General features: G+C 34.3%; 1 protein-coding gene across 1 annotated transcript in view; it reads left to right on the top strand.

Moving 5' to 3' along the window:
* Positions 1-21,864, top strand: part of MDGA2 (MAM domain containing glycosylphosphatidylinositol anchor 2) — a 707,950-nt gene that overhangs the window by 213,729 nt on the left and 472,357 nt on the right. Inside the window, exon 4 of the mRNA XM_043986356.1 lies at positions 11,638-11,834. Coding sequence (XP_043842291.1) covers positions 11,638-11,834 — 197 coding nt within the window. The remainder of the gene's footprint in view (positions 1-11,637; positions 11,835-21,864) is intronic.

The following is a 21,864-nucleotide window of genomic DNA, read 5'->3' as shown; positions in this document are numbered from 1 at the left end:
CCAATTGATGGACGTTCCCTCAGTTTCCAATTCTTTGCCACCACAAAGAGGACTGCTATAAGTATTTTTGTACACGTGGGTCCTTTTCCCTTTTCTATGATCTCTTTGGGATATAGACCTAGTAGTGGTATTAGTTACTTGGTCAAAGGGTATACATAGCCCTTGGGGGATAGTTCCAAATTGCTCTCCAGAATGGTTGGATCAGTTTACAATACCACAAACAATGAATTAGTGCTCCAATTTTTCCATAGTTTCTCCAACATTTATTATTTTCCTTTTTTTGTCATATTAGCCAATATGATAGGTGTGAGGTGGTACCTTAGAGTTGTTTTAATTTGCATTTCTCTAATCAATAGTGATTTAGAGTATTTTTTCAGATGGCAATAGATAGCTTTGATTTCTTCATCTGAAAACTGCCTAACCTATTCCACTGATTCACCACTCTATCCTGTGACCACTTCTCAATTGGGGAATGACTTGCATTCTTATAAATTTGATTTAGTTCCCTATATATTTTAGAAATTAGCTCTTTATCAGAATCACTGGTTGTAAAAATTGTTTCCCAGCTTTCTGCTTCCCTTCTAATTTTGGGTGCATTGCTTGTGTTTGTCCAAAACTTTTTAATTTAATGTAATCAAAATCATCCATTTTGCATTTCATAATATTCTCTATTTCTTTTTTGGACAAAAATTGTTTTCCTCTCCATAGATCTCCATAGATCCATACTCCTCCTTCTCCTCATTTATCTGTGGTATCACCCTTTAGTTCTAAATCAGGTATCCATTTTGACCTTATTTTAGTATAAGGTATAAGATGTTGGTCTATGCCTAGTTTCTGCCATACTATCTTCCAGTTTTCTAGCAGTTTTTGTCAAATACTGATTTCCTATCCCAGAAGCTGGAGTCTCTGGGTTTATCAAACAGTAGACTACCATAGTCATTTACTACTGTGGCTCCTGTGCCTAACCTATTCCATTGATCCAACACTCTATTTCTTAGCCTGAACCAACTAGTTTTTTTTTTTTTTTAATGAGGCAATTGGGGTTAAGTGACTTGCCCAGGGTCACACAGCTAGTAAGTGTTAAGTGTCTGAGGCCGGATTTGAAGTCAGGTCCTCCTGACTCCAGGGCCAGTGCTCCATCCACTGTGCCATCTAGCTGCCCCCAGAACCAACTAGTTTTGATGACTGCTTCTTTATAGTATTCAGATTTGTTACACCTAGCCCACCTTCCTGGGCATTTTTTTCATTAATTCCCTTGATATTCTTGACTTTTTGTTCTTCCCAATGAATTTTTTTATTCTTATTTCTAGCTCTATAAAATATTTTTTAGGTAGTCTTATTGGCACGACACGGAATAACTACATTATTTTAGGTAGAAATGTCATTTTTATTACATTAGCTTGGCCTATCCATGAGCAATTGATATTTTTCCAACTATGCAGGTCTGATTTTATTTGTATGAAAAGTGTTTTGTAATTGTGTTCATATGGTTCCTGGGTTCATCTTGGCAGGTAGACTCCCAAGTACTTTATATTGTCTACAATTCCTTTAAATATAATTTCTTTTTCTAACTCTTGCTGCTGAGCTTTGTTGGTCATGTATAGAAATGCTCATGATTTCTGTGGGTTTATTTTATATCCTGCAATTTTGCTTAAGTTGTTAATGGTTTCAATTAGTTTTTGGTTGATTCTTTAGGATTCTCTAAGTATACTAACATTTAAGTTTTTAAAGGAAAAGCTAAATGAATTACAGATGAAAATATATAGCAAAACTATAATAGTGGGAGACTTCAATCTTCCCCTCTCAGAGCCAGATAAATCCAACCAAAAGATAAATAAGAAAAAAGTCAAGGGAATGAACAGAATCTTGGATAAGCTATAAATGATAGATATATGGAAAGAATTTAATGGAAATGGATAGTAATGTGTCTTTTTCTAAATGATGCATGGTACCTTTATAAAATTTGACTGCATATTAGAGCATAAATTTAGAAAAGCAGAAATATTAAATGCATCCTTTTCAGATAAAAATACAATAAAAAGTACATTCGATAAAGAGGAGTGGAAAATATACTAAAATGATTTGGAAACTAAATTTTGAAGAATGAGTAGATTAAAAAAGAAATCACAAAAACAATAAAACTTTCATTAAAGATAATGACACTTTTTCCCTTGGCACTTCCTGAGGAGGGGCAGCTCTCTGTTCGCCAGTACCATGCCTGCCCTCAGACTGCTCATTAAGCCCCAAATCGTCAAGAAGAGGACCAAGAAGTTCATCCACTAACAGTTGAACCTACATGCCAATATCAAGAGAAACTGGCATAAACCAAGAGTAATTGACAACAGAGTGAGAAGATGATTCAAGGGTCAGATCTTGATGCCCAATATTGGTTATAGAAGCAATAAGAAGATTGTTACCTAGTGGATTCAGGAAGTTTTTGGTGCACATCATCAAAGAGCTAGAAGGGCTGCTGATGTGCAACAAATCTTACTGTGCTGAGATTGCTCACAATGTTTCTTTGAAGAATCAGAAAGTTATAGTTGAGAGAGTAGCTCAGCTAGCCATCAAGGTCACCAGTCCAAATGCTAGCCTGAGGAGTGAAAAAATGACTAAAAATGAGAACATTTTTATTTATTCTAAATGAATGGTGAATGACTAAAAAAAAAAAAAAAGATAATGACAAGAAGATTCAATTTACAGGATGCAGCCAAAGCAGTATTCAAGGGGAAAATTTTGATATCTAAATGTTTTCATCTATAAAATAGAAAAAGAGGAGATCAATGAATTTGGGCATAAAACTGAAAAAAAAACTAGATATAGAACAAATTAAAAATCCCCAATTAAAAACCAATTTGAAAATCCTCAAAACCAAAGTAGAGATTAATAAAATCTCTAATAAGAGAATGCTGAACTAATAAATAAAAGTAGAAATTGGTTTTATGAAAAAAAAAAACCCTGGATAAACCACTGATGAATTTGATTTTAAAAAGAAAACCAAGTTAACAGTATCAAAAATGAAAAGTGTAAATTCACCATTAATGATGATGAAATCAAAGCTATTATAGTTACTTTGCAAAACCTAAATTAAATGGATGAGTATTTTTTTAGGTGGGACAATGTGGGTTAGGTGACTTTCCCAGGGTCACACAGCTAGTTAGTGTCAAGTGTCTGAGGCTGGATTTGAACTCATGTCCTCCTGAATCCAGGGCCAGTGCTTTATCCACTGTGCCACCTAGCTGCCCCCTAAATGGAAGAGTATTAACAAAAAAAAATAAATTGATCACATTGCCAGAAATTAAATAGAATAATTAAATAATCCCATCTTAGAATAAGAAATTGAACAAATCAAATAAAACAAAACAAAATATTCAAAAATGAATATTACCAAACAATTAATGAACAATTAAACCCAATACTATATAAATTATTTGAAAAAGTAGACAAAAATGGAGACATGCCAAATTCCTTTGATGACACAAATATGATGATTATCTTATCCAAGAAAAGTGAAGAGAGAAAACAAACTGTAGACCAATTTCCCTAGTGAATATTGTTGCAAACATTTAAAATTAAATACTGAAAAGAAGATGACAGCAATGTATCACAAGGGTCATACACTATGACCAGTTGGGATTTTTACCAGGAATGTGGGGCTAATTCAATATTAGGAAAACTATTAGCAAAATTCACCATAGAAATAACAAAATCAACAGAAATCATATGAGTATCTTAAAAAATTAATATTATTTTTTTAAAATGTTTTAAACAAAATACAGCACTTATTCTTATTAAAAACACTGGGGAGGGGCAGCTAGGTGGTGCAGTGGATAAAGCATCGACCCTGGATTCAGGAGGAACTGAGTTCAAATCCAGCCTCCGACACTTGACACTCAACTAGTTGTGTGACCCTGGGCAAGTTATTTAACTCTCATTGCTCTGCATAAAAACCAAAACCAAAACAACAACAAAAGAAAAACCATTGGGGAGCATAGGAATGAATGATGCTTTATTTAAAATGATAAGTAATAGCTATCTACAAACATCATCAAGCATTATCTGTAATGGGGATAAGCTAAACACCTTCCCAATAAAATCAGCAGTGAAGCAAATATGTCCATTCCATTCACTATTATTAAATATTATGCTAGAAATATTAGCTATAGCAATAAGAGAAGAAAGGGAAATTGAAAGAATTAGAATAGGAAATGAGGAAACAAAACTATAACTTTTTGCAACTTAGAGAATGTTAAAATAAACTAAAAGTCTATTTAAAATAATTAATAACTTTAGCAAAATGCAAAATACAAAATAAACTCATATAAATCATCTACATTTTCTTTTCTTTTCTTTTAAATAAAAGTATTTTATTATTTTCCAGTTACATGTAAAGATAGCTTTCAGCATTTGTTTACATAAGATTTCCAATTTCAAATTATTCTCCCTCCCTCCCCTCCTTCCCCCCCACCCTCAGACAGCAGGGAATAATAATAGGTTATAAATATAAATATAAATATATATATATATATAAATATATATACACACACACACACACACATATACTTATACATAACAACATTAAACATATTTCTGCATCAGTCATGCTATAAGAGAAGAATCAGAGCAATAAGGAAAAAACCTCAAGATAGAAAAACAATAGCACAAAAACCAAAAGAAATAGTATGGTTCAATCAGCATCCATATTCCACAGTTCTTTTTTTTTTTCTGGATTTGGAGAGCCTTTTCCATCATGCGTCCCCTGGAACTTTCTTGTACCATTGTATTGGTGAGAAGAATCCAGTCTATCACAGTTGATAAACACATAATGTTGATGATACTGTGTATAATGTTCTTCTGGTTCTGCTCATCTCACTCATCATCAGTTCATGCAAGTCCTTCCAGGTTTCTCTGAACTTCTCTTGCTCGTTGTTTCTCACAGTACAGTAGAATTCTGTATATATTCATATACCACAACTTGTTCAGCCATTCCCCAACTGATGGGCAACTCCTCAATTTCCAATTCCTTGCCACCACAAAAAGAGCAGCTACAAATATTTTTGAACATGTGGGTCTTTTTTCCCTTTTCTATGATCTCCTTTGGAAAAAGACCCAAAAGTGATATTGCTGGGTCAAAGTGTATGCACAGCTTTATAGTCCTTTGGGCATAATTCCAAATTGCTCTCCAGAATGGTTGGATCAGTTCACAGCTCCACCAACAATGTATTAGTGTTTCAATTTTTCCATAGTTTCTCCAACATTTATTATTTTCCTTTTTTGTTATATCAGCCTATTAGATTAATAGGTTTCAGGTGGTACATCAGAGTTGTTTTAATTTGCATCTCTCTAATCAATAGTGATTTAGAGCATTTTTTCATATGGAAATAGTACATTTTCATATATTATCAATAATATCCACCAGGAAGAAATAGAAAGAGAAATTTTCTTAAAATAACTAGACAAAATAAAGTACTTGGGAGTCTACCTGCCAACACAAACCCAGAAACTATATGAACACAATTACAAGATACTCTTTCCCACACAAATAGAGTCAGATCTAAACAACTGGAAAAATATTAATTGTTCATGGTGTGTCATTTGAAAAGATATTGGAGTACTTGTTTCTGTTGTAGGTTTTAGGGAATTTAGCTGGGGTTTCTAATATACTGCTACTTATAAATTAGAGGCTATAGCACCAGTCTTTGGCATTAATCATTTATTAAATCATATTAAATGTTAATAAAAAGTGAGTACAGGACTGAAAGTTCAGAAGTCCATTACCTAGATATAAAAAGAAGAGAGCAGGGACAGTATGTCTGCTTTCTCCAGTGTCCCAGGCCAAGAGAGTGAGTGAGAGAGCTTAAGTTTCCTGGGGTCTGGAGGAGAGGCAGCTCTTACACGCTGCTCAAAGAAAATTGGCTAACATCATTCAAATCTATTGGTTTACTGGACTTGAGGGTGTTCCATATTAAAATGAGCAGTACATGCTGAGGTCAGAGTCTAGAGGATATACCCTTGGAGGGGAAAGGCTTTCAGGTAGGTATAGTTTTAATCTCTATTGTCTCTATTCAGAGTACAAGCTACAACTCTACTGACCTTGTGCTGGCTCAGGCAAGACTCCTGAGTTAGGCCCTCGAGTGGAAGGCCTCTGGGTCTCCCCCCAAACCCAATATTTCTCACAATTCCCTCTGTCCTTCATTTAAAAAAAATGGTCAGTTTTCTTAACTGAAGCAATAATATTACAAAGGGTTCTTAACACTGGGACTTATGATGATTAACAATGTGAGGGTGAATAAAAGGAGAGAAAAAAATTGAGCCATGCATTGGCAAAAACTAAAGGGAGCAATCCCTGTTAGGAAGTAGATATTATAAATAGTGTATGCAATAGGAAAAAGGGAAACAAAAAAGGAAAATGTCCATTTAAGTCTTTGGAAGTCTTATCTCAGATGATTCTTGGGATATCATCTGGATGTACCTTCAAATAATTCCCTAAGACAATTTCTAGAGCAGCAGAACTCAAAAAAAGGACAGTGTGAAATCATTTTGCAGCCAAAGACAACTTAAAAGGTTGGCAGGAAATGTCTGTTGTACCGGGGTAAGAGTAGAGCACAGCCCAGCACTGAAACCTCCATGCCATTTTCTTTATTGAATTATGCATGTTCACTTCCTGATCTAACCTGCTAATACACATACTTCTAGAAGAATCTTTCTCTCCTTGGGAGAAAACAATGCAGTATGGTTGTTACTACTGTTCCCAGAATTCACAGTTATATGTTAGAACTTTTCTCTCTACACAGGGAAATCAATCTGACTTCTTGTTTGGTTATGCCTGTATTCTGCTAAACATCTTAAGAAATATCTGATTAAAGGAAATTATTTGTAGGAGAAATGTTTTATTTTCAACATTTTTATATCATTATCTAGTCTTATTATTTGGGAACTTGTCTTCCACCATGATAAAACTAAAGTTGGTTAAATTAAGAAATACTCATTGTAGGATTTCATTCTGAACGTCTCTTACACATTCATCCTTCATCACACCACAAATCCTAAAAGTGTATATGTGAGACAGGTGGTACAGTTCTGAAATAGGAGGAACGATTAATTGAGATGATTTGGAATTCTTTGTGAATAAATTATCTCTTTATAGCTACTGATGGTTTGGATGAGAGGTAAATTTTCAATAATTTCATAAGTTCATCAAAGTTCTAGTATTATGCAAAGCAGGACTGTTAATGTATTTATATTGACTTATTGATTGATTAATTGATTTTTTGTGGGGCAATGAGGGTTAAGTGACTTGCCAAAGGTCACACAGCTAGTAAGTGTCTGAGGCTGAATTTGAACTCAGGTGATCCTGAATCCAGGGTTGATGCCACTGCACCACCTAGCTGCCCATATATTGACTTATTTATAATGACTGATGTATATTGACTTTTTAATGACATTGTATTATGATTTGTATTTTGGCATGTGAGGAATTTTCAACTGTACTTAACTATATACAAAAAATAAACAAAACACATATATGATAATTTGGAAGTTATCAATTGTTCGGCAAATAAGTAAAATGTTTTTTAACTAAAGTATTTTCTGGACTTTTATGGCAGTTAATTTATTTTGGTTTAACTCATTGAAGTTATCATAGTTGCTATAAATGCCATCTGGGTAGTCCACTTCTTATTTCTAAATTTTCAATTATTTCAACCACCAGGAACACAACATACTTCAGTTGAAGGTTCTCTATTTTGTTTCTTTCAAGATGCTAAAATTTTTATATGTAACAGTCTAGTAATGCTGGCTGACTTCCATTAAATTCTTCACACTATGTATTTCAAACAATCCTCTTGGAGATGAGGTTATGCTATGTAGTTTTCCAGCTTATTGTTGGAAAATTTACAATGTTTATTACTGATATGACTTTCATAAAGTTCATAAGTTCATGTGTCCTTTTTAATACTGACTTTTGCCTCTCCTAAATTTTTTCAGAGGTTCTATTTCTTTAAGGAAAATTCTCATCTAAATTATCTTTAGTTCTTATGAATTTTGTACTCTTTTGTTTTAATTCTGCACTGAGAGTTCTTATTTTTGATCTGACTGTTTTTGACCCAATTACTGTAATTTTTTGGGAGTCCTTCAGGAGTTTCTTGGTGGCTTCATGACTCACCAAATTTTCTTTTTTATACTGGATTGGTTAATTTTTCTTTATAAAATTTTATTTGTTCATTATGCTCTTTTGTCTATTTGGGTTTTGCTCATTCTTCTTTCTGTGTTTGTGAGCCCTTTTTTTGGTTTGGCTTCTTGGGTTTTAGGCTTTTACCTAGTTTTCCTCTTTAGGCCTTTTGGCTCGTTAGCTATTCTCTTGTATTCTCAGTCACTAGTCTTTGGTTTCTTTCCCCATTTGTTTCCTCACCTCCCACTTCACTAATAAACAAATTACCACAAGGTTAGAGACCTTTAGCTTTCTTAATTAAGGAAAGTGAAAGTTTCTCCTCTAATTCTCTTTTCCTTAGGCATAGAAGCTTATTTCTTCCTTTATCTCTTTTAGTGACTAGGCAGCATCAGTGTCTCTGTGCCTTGTAGGGTGAGTGGGATGAGCTTCTGGCTGAGTCAATTCCATGGGAGGACTAGGCAAAGACCCTCACAACTTGATTCTGAAGTATAAGCCTGCAAGAACACTTTACATGGGGAAAATAATGCTTAAAAGGAACTCAAAGTATTTAAGTTCTCTAATATTATTTCTTATTTTTTTAACCTGTTGGTGGTGTAGATTTCAGCAATTTTTGCAGTGACAAGTGAGTGGAAATAAAGTATATGCCCAACAACTAGGGAATGGCAATATGAATTGTGTCACATAAGTATTACTGTGCTTGAAGAAATGGTGAACATGATAAATTCAGAGAATCTTGGAAAGACATATGAAATGAGACAAAAAGAAGTGATAACATTTATGGAAAACAATATGCAGAATGATTACAGAAATATACATGGGAAAAACAACCTCAAAATAATTGAAAGTAAAAGTGGCAAAATTACCAATGCTATGCTTATCTCTAAAAAGGAGATATGAGATAACAATTCCCCCCATTTCTTTGCAGAAGTGAGGGATCCAAGATTGTGGAATATTGCATATAACTCTTTTTTTCTAATTTGATTGATTTTGCTGAAATTTTTCTTATTTTTATTTTCTACAAATATCTTTCTGGAAAGGAAGGGAGGAGAAATGAAGGGAAAAATAAGGCAGCAGAAAAATATTGCTACTTTAAAAAATGTAGGTGAAGCTTACATAATATAATGTAGACCATAGTAGAATAAAAAAAATTAATAGAAATTGAAAGTGTGACTGAAGTATTAGTGTTATATATTTATTTATTAGCTATTCTTATTAATTTGAATCAATTACATTAATGATAACTTTCAATGTAATCGTTGCCCTATAGTATATTATCACCATTCATTCCCTGCCATTTTCCCTAATTCTGCCTTCCTATTCATAGCACAAGCCAAAGGGCCCTCTGTTCCCTTTATCACTTCAGTTAGTTCAAGAGCACATCCCCCACTTACACAGAGATGTTTGATTACTCTGGGCAGTTGCTACACTCTCCCACCACCCTACCCCTACCTCCAGTGTAGTGCTGAGGGGTTGAAGTATGTCTTTTTTAATATTTTAGCCTTTAGGACCAGACCAATGTTTTTGTTACCATGATTATCAGTTCATATCAATTAACTAACCAGAGTTAATTAGCTTTTAGGAACAGGTAGCTACTGTGGCAGCATAGTTGATACATTTGGTGTTAAATACACTCCCCAATCCCAGCCTCCATCAGTCTGACACCAGTACATGCAGAGCACAGAGAAATATGGACACAAGCTTAGAGCCCATGCATGTATCAAAGGGGATAATTCACAGCTCCTAGAAGTCCTTTTCACCCTTTTGTGGAGTACTCATGAAGTTCCTCTTTGTGTTATATTATGTTAGTGAGGCCATAAATGGCACTCATTACAACCCTAAAGAATGAGAACAAATGTTGACCATGGAAATACACAAAAAAACCATTTTTAAGCCTCGAGGTTTTAAAATGATCAAGAGTATCAAATATTTTCTTAACATGATTATAGTATCTACAGATAAATTCCTACTAATTAAAAATTGGGGGTGGGTACACTAAATTTAAGTTGATTGATCCTTCAAGTTTCTAAGGAAGACATAACTCTTTAATGTACAGTGAAATTGGATATTTTTAATGTTCTTTTAAAATTATTTTAATGTTAATAGTCTCAGAATATTAGATTGAAAGGAAACATTTAATTACAAAGCCATCTTTTAATTTTTTATCTTTTTATTCTTCTATTTATTTTGATTTCTCAAGGCGCCCATTGCTTCACAAATATTTGGAGTTCTAACATGATGGCAACACATCAGAAGAGAATATTTCTAAGGAAAATATGCAAAAGTCATACTCTAACAGATAAAATATATGATTCATTTTTATTTATCTTTGTGAAAAATTAATTTGTCATAGATTTATACTCTCCTATCTACTTCTCATTATCCAGAATATATCTACATTTATTTTTGAGCAATTTGGCATGATGGCATAGCAAACATTGTGCCTAAAAGCAATAAGCTTATATTTCAATTTGAAAACCTGAATCATAGGACTCGTCCAATAATACTGGAATCAGAAGACCTCAATTTATGTTATGTCTCTTATATTGACATTTTATGGTTTGGGGAAAATCATTTCACTTCTTTCTCGTCATTCATAAAATTAGAGATTTGGAAAAGTGAACAAGTATTTGCCTCCACTTTTGTCCTCACAATAATACTGATATGCAGGTTCTATGATTGTTCTCAATTTACATGTCATACAGCTATTGTCTAAGGCAGGATTTGAACTCAGGTTTTCCTGACTCCAGGGTCAGCTCTTTATCCATTTTGCCGCCTACTTTTCTAGCTAGAAAAAATGATCTCTTGGTTCCCTTGCAGCTCTGCCAATCTGTAATTCTCTGATTTTCTTATCACTACCACAGTAGGGAGTTGGCAATGTGCTATTTTCTACATTTTGTATACAGATTGTGTGAGAAAGACAGCTAGATGGCACAGTGGAGAGTGTGCTGGACCTGGAGTCAAGAAGACCTGGGTTCATACTTGGCCCAGAAACATGAGCTGTGTGACCCTGAAAAGTCACTTAACTCTGTTTGCCTCAATTTCCTCATCTTGAAAATGGCCTGGAAAAGGAAATGTCAAACCATTCCAATATCTTTGCTAAGAAAACCTCAAATGGGGTTTGAGAGTTTTATATTCTAATCTCAGCTGTGTTGAAACTTGCTCTGTGACCTAGGGTTACATGCTAGGGAGTCTTTGTATTGTTGTCAAAGCTGTATCTCAACTAATTGCAAATGTAATCAGTGTAACTCCTCCTTATATATAAATTCAAGCTACTAAAAGGCATCTTGTTTTTCCTTTCTCACACTGTTAGGAAATATTATTCAGGTATTTCACAAATATATTGGAATATTGCTTTTGAAATGATTCATCATCATTTCAGGAATTGGATTCTCTGATCAGCTTGTGAATTTTGTTTACAATATAATAGAAGTTTTGCAAGTCATGATTACCTTGGTTGTTCTTATTCCTAGATTTGGATGATCCAGTAGTTACTGTTCATCAAAGCATAGGTGAAGCTAAAGAACAGTTTTACTATGAGAGAACAGTATTCCTTCGGTGTGTTGCGAATTCCAATCCACCTGTTCGCTATAGCTGGAGACGTGGCCAGGAAGTCTTACTGCAAGGATCTGATAAAGGAGTTGAAATTTATGAGCCCTTCTTTACCCAGGTAGGAACACAAATGTCATAATTTATCCCAGTTAGAATATCTTCCATAAACTATTTGTTAAACTTTCAATGTCTTCTTTCTTCTGAAACTCAAGTTCCAAAAAAGTATATTTTCTCCATTTTCTGTCAAAATTAAAACTGACAATATGTTCTTTTGTGTTAAAAAATAATTAGCCAATTATAATTAAGCATTCGCTTTCCTCTTTTTACATTATATTTATATTTAAGGTGAGAAAATATAGATAATATGTTTGGTTCAATTTTTTGAAAATTTTATTTGTCTCATTGTTAAATAACTTTAAATTTGAAACATTATATGCATTTCAAAAGTATTCCTTGTTTATTTGGAAATATTCTTATAAAAAACAAAGACAATTGCAAATTTTGGCTTTTCTCATTTGCAGCAATAAAGAGATGTCACAACAATTATGACCATCCCTATTTATTAATTTTTTGACTTCTAGTTTGTGGAACCAGCCTGTGGTTACAAACTTTTTTTGGTGAGATTTATTGTTCAAAAGGCTCAATGCCATAAGAAAGGTAGAAAAAAATGATAATTTTATTATGTGGCTATTATCTGATAACATTAGCTAAAGAAGTATTTGGTATATTGCATAACAATGAAATGTGGAATAAAGAGAAGTATTTTGCTTTATTAAACACAAATCTAAATAACAATTCACATGGGAAAAATCTAGCTATTATTCCTAATGAACAGTCAATTGACTTAAAGAATTAATATATTTGATCAAAGACAAGCACTATAGAAAGACTATTAGCTGAGCAGGTAGGTGGTACAGTGGATAGAGTGCAGGGCCCAGAAATAGGAAGACTCATCTTCCTGAGTTCAAATCTGGCCTCATTTACTAGCTGTGTGAGCCTGGGAAAGTTACTTAACCCTGTTTGCCTCAGTTTACTCATTTGTAAAATGATCTGGAAAAAGAAATGACAAACCACGGTCAAGAAGACCCCAAATGGGGGTAACAAAGAGTAGAACACAACTGTAAATGATTGAAAACAACATGAGTTGGGATTGAATATGAAGAATTGAATACTGAATTGAATATGAGGAAGAGACTAGACTGAAATCCAACTGTTCTGGATGGATTCCTGTATAGGATGGGGTGAGGGTGGAGTTTGGAAAAGGACCACCTTATGCAGAAGAAAACATCAAAGATATGATTGGAAAGAAATGGTCAGGGAGGTTGGTATATGGATAGAAAAATCTCAGGTGTCTACAAGTGCTACACTTAGATCTTTTAAATGTAAAAAGATCTAGTAAAATGAGTCCAACAAGTTGGGTTGATCCTCTTTATGCAGTCATTAGAAGAGCATGGATAAGAATCACATAGAATGAATAAGCAGTATGGGTTACAAGCTATATTACTGATGGCAGGAATACCAACACGCATAAAATAACAGATGTACTGTAGATTTGATGGATTTTTGAGTTTGAAATTGAAAGAAATACTTTAATACTGCTTGGCACAGGAAATGGATTCAGGCATCAAAAAAAATCACAAGATAATGAAAGCAGAAAGCTAATTCTTTGGAGCAAAGAAATTGTATCCATGTAATAACAATTATGTCAATTAAATTTATAGCACTAAATAAAGATTTTAGGTATGCGGTATGACAGTATTTTTCTGATACAGCTCCCCTCATCCTGACACAGCTTTCTTCCTAAACACAACCCCCACACAACTTTCTTCAGTTTCCCTTGTAGATTCTCTGGTGAAACTTCTTTCCCTCATTGCCTCCAACTTCTATGACACAATTTCCTGGTTTAGGGCCAAAACAGAGCTCAAGTTATGTGGGTTCCATCTCTTTTAAACTGAGTGGGTTCCTGAGACTATATGAGTTGTTATATTTGGATGACTGACTGGTCAGGTGAGTTCCAGAAGCAGGCCATATCCAGAAAAGTTAAATACTATTGTATCTTTACTGTGTTAGGGGAAAGTAAACCTCCTTTGTTAAATGTTTAGTGATTCATGAGTGCCTCATTTTGTCCCAACATTAAACTTGAACTTAGAGAGGAGAGAATTCTGTCTTTAGAGCCATAACTATAACAACATATCAGGGACATGTGTAGCCAGATTTTAAGCAAATATTTCAGCTAAAGCATATGAATATTTAGGTTCTACATACCCAATGGAAGTTTTGTAGTGTATTCTGTTATAATAAAATTGTAAAAGCAGCTTGCAATTTTTAAATACAATATTTCCTCATTATCAGTATTATTAAGTATATTTCCAGGGATCATAATTTGCTATGTCATTGTCTTATTGAAAAACAGAATTTATCAAAATTTTATAAATAGTCTTGAAAAACATTGTAAGGGTTAGAGATAATGACTGAAGTAATAAAAATGATAAGAAGTTTCTTTATATTGACTTGCTCTAAGATCTTTCTAATTATTTGCATATGTTCACATGTACCTTGAGCAAACAGTGAGCTAGTATCAAAACGATGAGGACTAAGGACTTTGATGTGGGCTAGAAAGAAACAAGAAACACCAACTCAAGGGAAAACTAGTTATTTTTCATTCTTTGCCTTTCAGTAAGCAAAATAAAAGTTTGAAGTTCTGAATATCTTAAAAATACTGTGAAAAAGATTAATTAATTTGCTTTCATTTCCTGGTCCTTCCCTTACCTACTATTTTCTTCCCTCCTCAGAATGCCAAGCTTTAAAGATGATATCAAAGGACTTTTCTTATAATTCAGTCCTGAAAAACATTAATTTCTAACACATAACTGACATTTTGATCCAGTGGTGACCTCATCATTCCCCAAATCATACCACCTTGGAAGCACTGAAAACTTCCAAACCCCCAGAACTAGCTCTGAAAAAAACACCAGTGTGAAAAAGAATTTCTCAAGTCTACTTATCCAGCATTAATCTCTCTGCTGATCTCCTGTCTTACCTCTCCAACTGCCTTCAAAAATTTTCCCCCTCTTAAACTTCTAAAGAGCACCACCATCTTTCTCAAGCTTGCAACTGAGGTGTCAACTTCTACTCGTCATTATCTTTCATCTCCTTACCCAGTCTTTCACCAAGGATTCTCTATTTAACTTCTAGAATAAAATACAAAATCCTCTGTTTTTATTTACAGCCTAGGCTCCACCTTCTACCTTCTAGTCTTCCACCATCTACCTCCCCACTCCGCTCTGTATTCTGATCTAGTGGCACTGGCCTTTATGCTATTTCTAGAACAAGACACTCCATTACTGAACTCATGGCACTTTCATTGGGTATTCCCCATGCCTAGAATGCTATCACTCTTCAACTCCAGGCTTCCTTTAAGTCTCAGCTAAATTCCCACATTCCACAGGGTCTTTCCCAAGCCCTCTTAATCTTAGTGCCCTCTCTCTGTTGATTAATTCCCATTTAAGTTGTATATAGCTTGCTTGCACATAGTTGTTTTCATGTTGCCTCTCACATTAAATTTTAAGCTCCTCACAGGCAGGAACTGTTCTCTTTCCTTTCTTTATATTTTTAGCACTTAGCACAATGCCTGGAACACAGGTCATTGATTTATTTTAATTAGATGTGAATCTTTATGTTTCTTGTAAACAAATACTCTAGGAGTTTGCTTTTGAATCTATTCTGTTATCCTATTTCTTTTTATCTCTTTCTTAATTCATATTCACCATTCATATTCACTGTTAATTCTCTTTTTCCACCCCCCATCCTATTCTATTTTTCTACTCTCTTTGCTCGTGATTCTTTTTATGAAGAATTCATTGATGAGAGAAGTATTCCCAGCCCCATTGTTCTATATTTCTAGATTTGATGCAGCCTTCTTCTGCTCCTCTGACCAACTTCCCTTTCCTTTACCCAGATATCATTCATACTTTCTTATCCCTCTTTTTTTTCCTCTAAATCCCATCTTCAACTTTCATCCCTCAAGTTTGGAGTTAGTTTCGCTTATGACTGACCTCGCTCTGAAACTACATTCTCTTTTCTTTCTTTCCTTTATCCCTCTTATTTTCGTATTCTACTTGATTGTATTTCTGCATCAAATTATGTGTGTTGCACTCTTTATTGACTGATTCATACAAAAGTGAATTTCAAGTGATTCCCACTTCCTGGTTTTGTGAGGTGTCTTCCTATCTACCTCCTTTTATTAACCAGCATATTACCTTAACCCCTTCCTTTTTAAAAAACTGTAATCAAAACACAGTAAATCAACTTCTAGGGACTGTCTTATTTAACTTCTTCTATGACCCCTTCATGAAATTATTATTCTGAGAGGACCTTGTGAAAGTTATAAATTCACCCTTCTGTAATTCGTTCTGATTTGTTTCTCTTGAATCCTATATTTCTATTTCAAAATTTCAACTAAGTGTTCCCTTGCCCCTGATTTTATTATCAGGAATGGGTAACAAGTCCTCTATCTCTTCAAATGTCGCTAGGAATAGAAATTATTTTGGGTTAGTTATTCTTGGTTTTAAGCCTATTTCTTTTGTCTTTTGGAAAATTGTATTCCAAGTTTCCTTTTTTATAAATTTGAAGCTCCTAATTCTTGTGTAATCTGGACTGACTTCTTGACACTTAAACTCTTTCTGACTGGTTTTGGTATTTTTCAGGAGCTTAATTTAGACTATTTTGGGGAATTTTCATTTTTTAGTTTGCCTTTCTCCTCTGATTTTTAATAAACCTAGACAGGTTAGAGCCAAGATGGTAGAGGGAAGGCAGTTAGTTCCTGAGCTCTTCCCCAAACCCCCCAAAATACTTTCAAATAATATAAGACAATTCCTGGAGCAGCAGAACTCACAAAAAGACAGGGTGAAATAATTTTATATGCAAAGACAACTTAGAAGGTTGGCAAGAAAGGTCTGTTGTACTGGGATAAAAGTAAAGCACAATCTAGCACAGGCCACAATAGTGCAGACCCAGACCCAGACCCAGCAAACCAGTAGCAGGCCTTGGGAGTTCTGAATCAGCAGTGGCAACAACTGCTTCTGGAACTCTTAGCCCACAGACTGTAAGGGGGTCAAACAATTGGCCAGAAGGAAATTACAGGAATCCCTTTGATAGAAATGAGACAGGATTCTATTATTTTGCTCATATTCACATCCTGGTCTCAGTCTTGGGTGGGATCCCAGGCCAGGGATGAGCACAAGTATAGTGGAGCTTGTGGTCACAGTGGAGTCAGGTTATGCTCATAGTTCCAGGGCTGAAAAGCAGGCCTGCAGTTACTTGCAGACCAGACCACAGGAAAGGAGCATAGCAAACATACCTTTCCTTAAATCATACTATCTTGGAAGAAATAAAAACTTACCAATTTCTTAGAAATATCCCTGAAAACAGCTGCACAAACCCCTTGAAGCTTCAACAGTGCATTCTAAGCCCCGGAAGCAGTGCCCCACTTTAACGAAGACTTAAAAGTCAAGAAATAGGCTGGGGAAATGAGCAAACAAAAAAAAAGTCTGACCATATGGTGACAAAAACACCCTCAGAAGAAGATAACAAAGTCAAAGCTCCTATATTCAAAGCTTCTAAGAAAAATATGAATTGGTCTCAGGCCATAGAAGCACTCAAAAAGTATTCTGAAAATAAGGTAAAAGAGGTAGAGGAAAAAATGGAAAGAGCAATGATGGTGATGCAAGAAAATCATGAAACAAAGTCAACAGCTTGAAAAGCCAAATTGCCCAAGTGGAAAAAGGAGGTAGAAAAGCTCTCTGAAGAATATAATTCCTTAAAAATTAGGATTAAGCAAATGGAAGCTAGTGACTTTATGAGAATTCAAGAAACAATAAAGTAAAAGAAAAAGAATGAAAAAATAGAAGGCAATGTGAAATATTTCATTGGAAAAACAGCTGACCTGGAAGGTAGATACAAGAGAGATAATTTGAAAATTATTGAACTACCTGAATGCCTTGATCAAAAAAAAAAAAAAAGAATCTATACATCATCTTCCAAGAAATTGTCAGGGAAAATTGCCCTGATATTCTAAAATAGAAATTGAAAGAATCCACCAATCACCTCCTGAAAGAGATCCCAAAATAAAAACTCCCAGAAATATTGTAGCCAAGTTTCTGAGCTCCCAGGTCAAGGAAAAAATATTGCAAGCAGCCAAAAAGAAACAATTCACATATCATGGAGTCACAGTCAGGATGACAGAAGATTTAGCAGCTTCTACATTAAAGAAAAAGAGGGCATAGAATATATTCTGGAGAGCAAAGGAACTGGGATTACAACCAAGAATAACCTACCCAGCAAAAATGAGTATAATCCTTCAGGGGGGAAAATGGGAATTCAATGAAAAAGAGGAATTTCAGGCATTCATGATGAAAAGACCTAAGGTGAATAGAAAATTTGAATTTCAAATACTAGATCCTAGAGAAGCACAAAAAAGTAAACAGGAAAAAGAAATCATAAGAGATGTTCAAATGTTAAACTGTTTATATTACTACATGGAAAGATGATACTTGTAACTCATAAGAACTATCTCATTATTAGGGCAGCTGGGTGGAGTATACTTAGAAGGCAAAGATATGAGAGAGGAATGCATTGGGAGAAAGGTAAAGGGAGAGGTGGAATGGCATAAAATATTTCACATAAAAGAAAGAAGAAAAAATTTATACAGTGGAGAGGAAGATGGGGGAGATGCATTTTTGTACAAATTTGTACAAACATTTTTTAATTTAATATAATCAAAATCATCCATTTTGCATTTTGTAATATACTCTATCTCTTGTTTGGTCAAAAACTGTTTTCCTTTCCAAAGATCTGATAGGTACACTATTCCTTTCTCTCCTAATTTACCTATGGTATCAACTCTTATGTCTAAATCATGTATCCATTTTGACCTTATTTTAGTATAAGGTGTAAGATGTTGGTCTATGCCTAATTTCTGCCATACTATCTTCCAGTTTTCCCAGCAGTTTTTGTCAAATACTGAGTTCCTATCCCAGAAGCTGGAGTCTTTGGGTTTATCAAACACTATATTACTAGTGTCATTTACTACTGCATTTCCTGAGCCTAGCCTATTCCATTGATCTACCACTCTATTTTTTAGCCAGTACCAGATAGTTTTGATGACTGCCGCTTTATAGTAAAGCTCCAGGTTTGGTACCGCTAACCCACCTTCCTGTGAATTTTTTTTCATTATTTCCCTGGATATTCTTGATTTTTTGTTTTTCCAGATGAATTTTGTTATTATTTTTTCTAGCTGTATAAAATAATTTTTAGGTAGTCTGATTGGTATGGCACTGAATAAGTAAATTAATTTAGGCAGCATTGTCATTTTTACTATATTAGCTCTGCCTATCCATGAGCAATTGATATCTTTCCAATTATTTAGATCTGATTTGATTTGTGTGAAGAGTGTTTGGTAGTTGTGTTCATAGAGTTCCTGGGTTTGTCTTGGCAAGTAGACTCCCAAGTATTTTATATTATCTACCATTACTTTAAATGGAATTTCTCTTTCTATCTCTTGCTGCTGGACTTTGTTGGTCATGTATAGAAATGATGATGATTTATGTGGATTTATTTTATATCCTGCTACTTTGCTAAAGTTGTTCATTGTTTCAAGTAATTTTTGACTTGATTCTCGAGGATTCCTTAAGTATACCATCATATCATCTGCAAAGAGTGATAGTTTTGTTTCCTCCTTGCCTATTCTAATTCCTTTAATTCCTTTCTCTTCTCTGATTGCTAAAGCTAACATTTCTAGGACAATATTAAATAATAGGGGTGATAATGGACATCCCTGTTTCACCCCTGATCTTATTGGGAAGGCCTCTAATTTATCTCCATTGCATATAATACTTGCTGATGGCTTTAGGTAGATACTGTTTATTGTTCTAAGGAAAGCTCCACCTATTCCTAAACTCTCTAGTGTTTTTATTAGGAATGGGTGCTGCACTTTGTCAAAAGCTTTCTCTGCATCTATTGAGATAATCATATGATTTTGGTTGGTTTTCTTATTGATGTGGTTGATTATGTTAATAGTTTTCCTAATGTTGAACCAGCCCTACATTCCTGGTATAAATCCCACCTGGTCATAGTGTATTATCCTGGTGATCACTTGCTGTAATCTCCTTGCTAATATCTTATTTAAGATTTTAGTATCAATATTCATTAGGGAAATTGGTCTATAATTTTCTTTCTCTGTTTTTGCTTTGCCTGGTTTTGGTATCACCACCATATTTGTGTCATAAAACGAATTTGGTAGAACTCCCTCTTCACCTATTTTTCCAAATAATTTGTATAATATTGGAGTTAATTGTTCTTTAAATGTTTGGTAAAATTCACCCGTAAACCCATCTGGCCCTGGGGATTTTTTCTTAGGAAGTTCCTTAATAGCTTGTTCAATTTCTTTTTCTAATATGGGTTTATTTAAGGATTTTATTTCTTCTTCAGTTAACCTGGGCAGTTTGTATTTTTGTAAACATTCATCCATTTCATTTAGATTGTCAAATTTGTTGGCATACAGTTTGGCAAAATAATTCCTAATTATTGATTTAATTTCCACTTCATTGGTGGTAACATTACCCTTTTCATTTTTGATACTGGTAATTTGGTTTTCTTCTTTCTTTTTTTAAATCAAATTAACCAATATTTTATCTATTTTATTGGTTTTTTCATAAAACCAGCTCTTAGTTTTATTGATTAATTCTATAGTTTTTTTGCTTTCAATCTTATTAATTTCTCCTTTAATTTTCAGGATCTCTAATTTAGTGTCTAATTGGGGATTTCTAATTTGTTCTTTTTCTAGCTTTTTAAGTTGCATGCCCAATTCATTAATCTCCTCTTTCTCTTTTTTATTCATGTAAGCATTTAGAGCTATAAATTTTCCCCTAAGCACTGCTTTGGCTGCATCCCATAGATTTTGGTATGTTGTCTCATTATTGTCATTCTCTTGGATAAAGTTATTGATTGTTTCTATGACTTCTTGTTTGGCCCATTCATTCTTTAGAATGAAATTATTTGGTTTCCAATTGATTTTCATTCTACTTTTCCCTGGCTCTTTCTTACATGTAATTTTTATTGCATCATGATCTGAGAAGGATGCATTTACTATTTCTGCCTTTCTACATTTGACGATGATGTTTTTGTGCCCTAATACATGGTCAATTTTTGAAAATGTGCCATGTACTACTGAGAAAAAGGTATATTCCTTTCTATCCCCATTCAATTTTCTCCAGACATCTATCATGTCTAACTTTTCTAGTAATCTATTCACCTCTTTCACTTCTTTCTTATTTATTTTTTGGCTAGATTTATCTAATTCTGAGAGGGGGAGATTCAGATCCCCCACTAGTATAGTATTACTGTCTAATTCCTCTTGTAACTCATTTAACTTCTCCTCTAAGAACTTGGATGCTATACCACTTGGCACATACATATTTAATATTTATAGTACTTCATTATCTATAGTACCTTTAAGTAAGATGTAATTTCCTTCCTTATCTCTTTTAATGAGATCTATTTTTGCTTGCACTTTGTCTGAGATAAGGATTGCTACCCCTGCCTTTTTTACTTTAGCTGAGGCATAATATATTCTGCTCCAGCCTTTTACCTTTACTCTGTGTGTATCTCTCTGCTTCAAATGTGTTTCTTGTAAACAGAATATTGTAGGGTTCTGGTTTTTAATCCACTCTGCAATTCCCTTCCGTTTTATAGCAGAGTTCATCCCATTCACATTCACAGTTATTATTACTGACTGTCTATTCCCCTCCATTCTATTTACCCCTTTTTACTTTTCCCCCTTCTTTCACTCTATTTCTCCTCACCGACGTTTTACTTCTTACCCCTGCCTCCCCCGATCTGCCCTCCCTTTTTATCACCCCCCTCTCTTTTCTTTACCCTTTTCTCCCTTGCTTTTGTCCTCCCTTCTATCAGTCCCCCCCTTTCCCTTCCCCTTTTGTTTCCCTAAAGAATGAGTTAAGTTTCTTTATCCCAATGAACATATATGTTATGCCCTCTTTGAGTCAAATCTAATGAGAATAGGGTTGAAACAATGTTCCCCCCTCCTTTCTTTCCCTCTATTGTAATAGGTTTTTTTCCACCTCTTCATATGA

The sequence above is a fragment of the Dromiciops gliroides genome, chromosome 2 (assembly GCF_019393635.1).
Source record: "Dromiciops gliroides isolate mDroGli1 chromosome 2, mDroGli1.pri, whole genome shotgun sequence".
NCBI lineage: Eukaryota > Metazoa > Chordata > Mammalia > Microbiotheria > Microbiotheriidae > Dromiciops > Dromiciops gliroides.
Note: the sequence above shows the minus strand (reverse complement) of the source record. Positions and strands in the feature narration are given on the sequence as shown.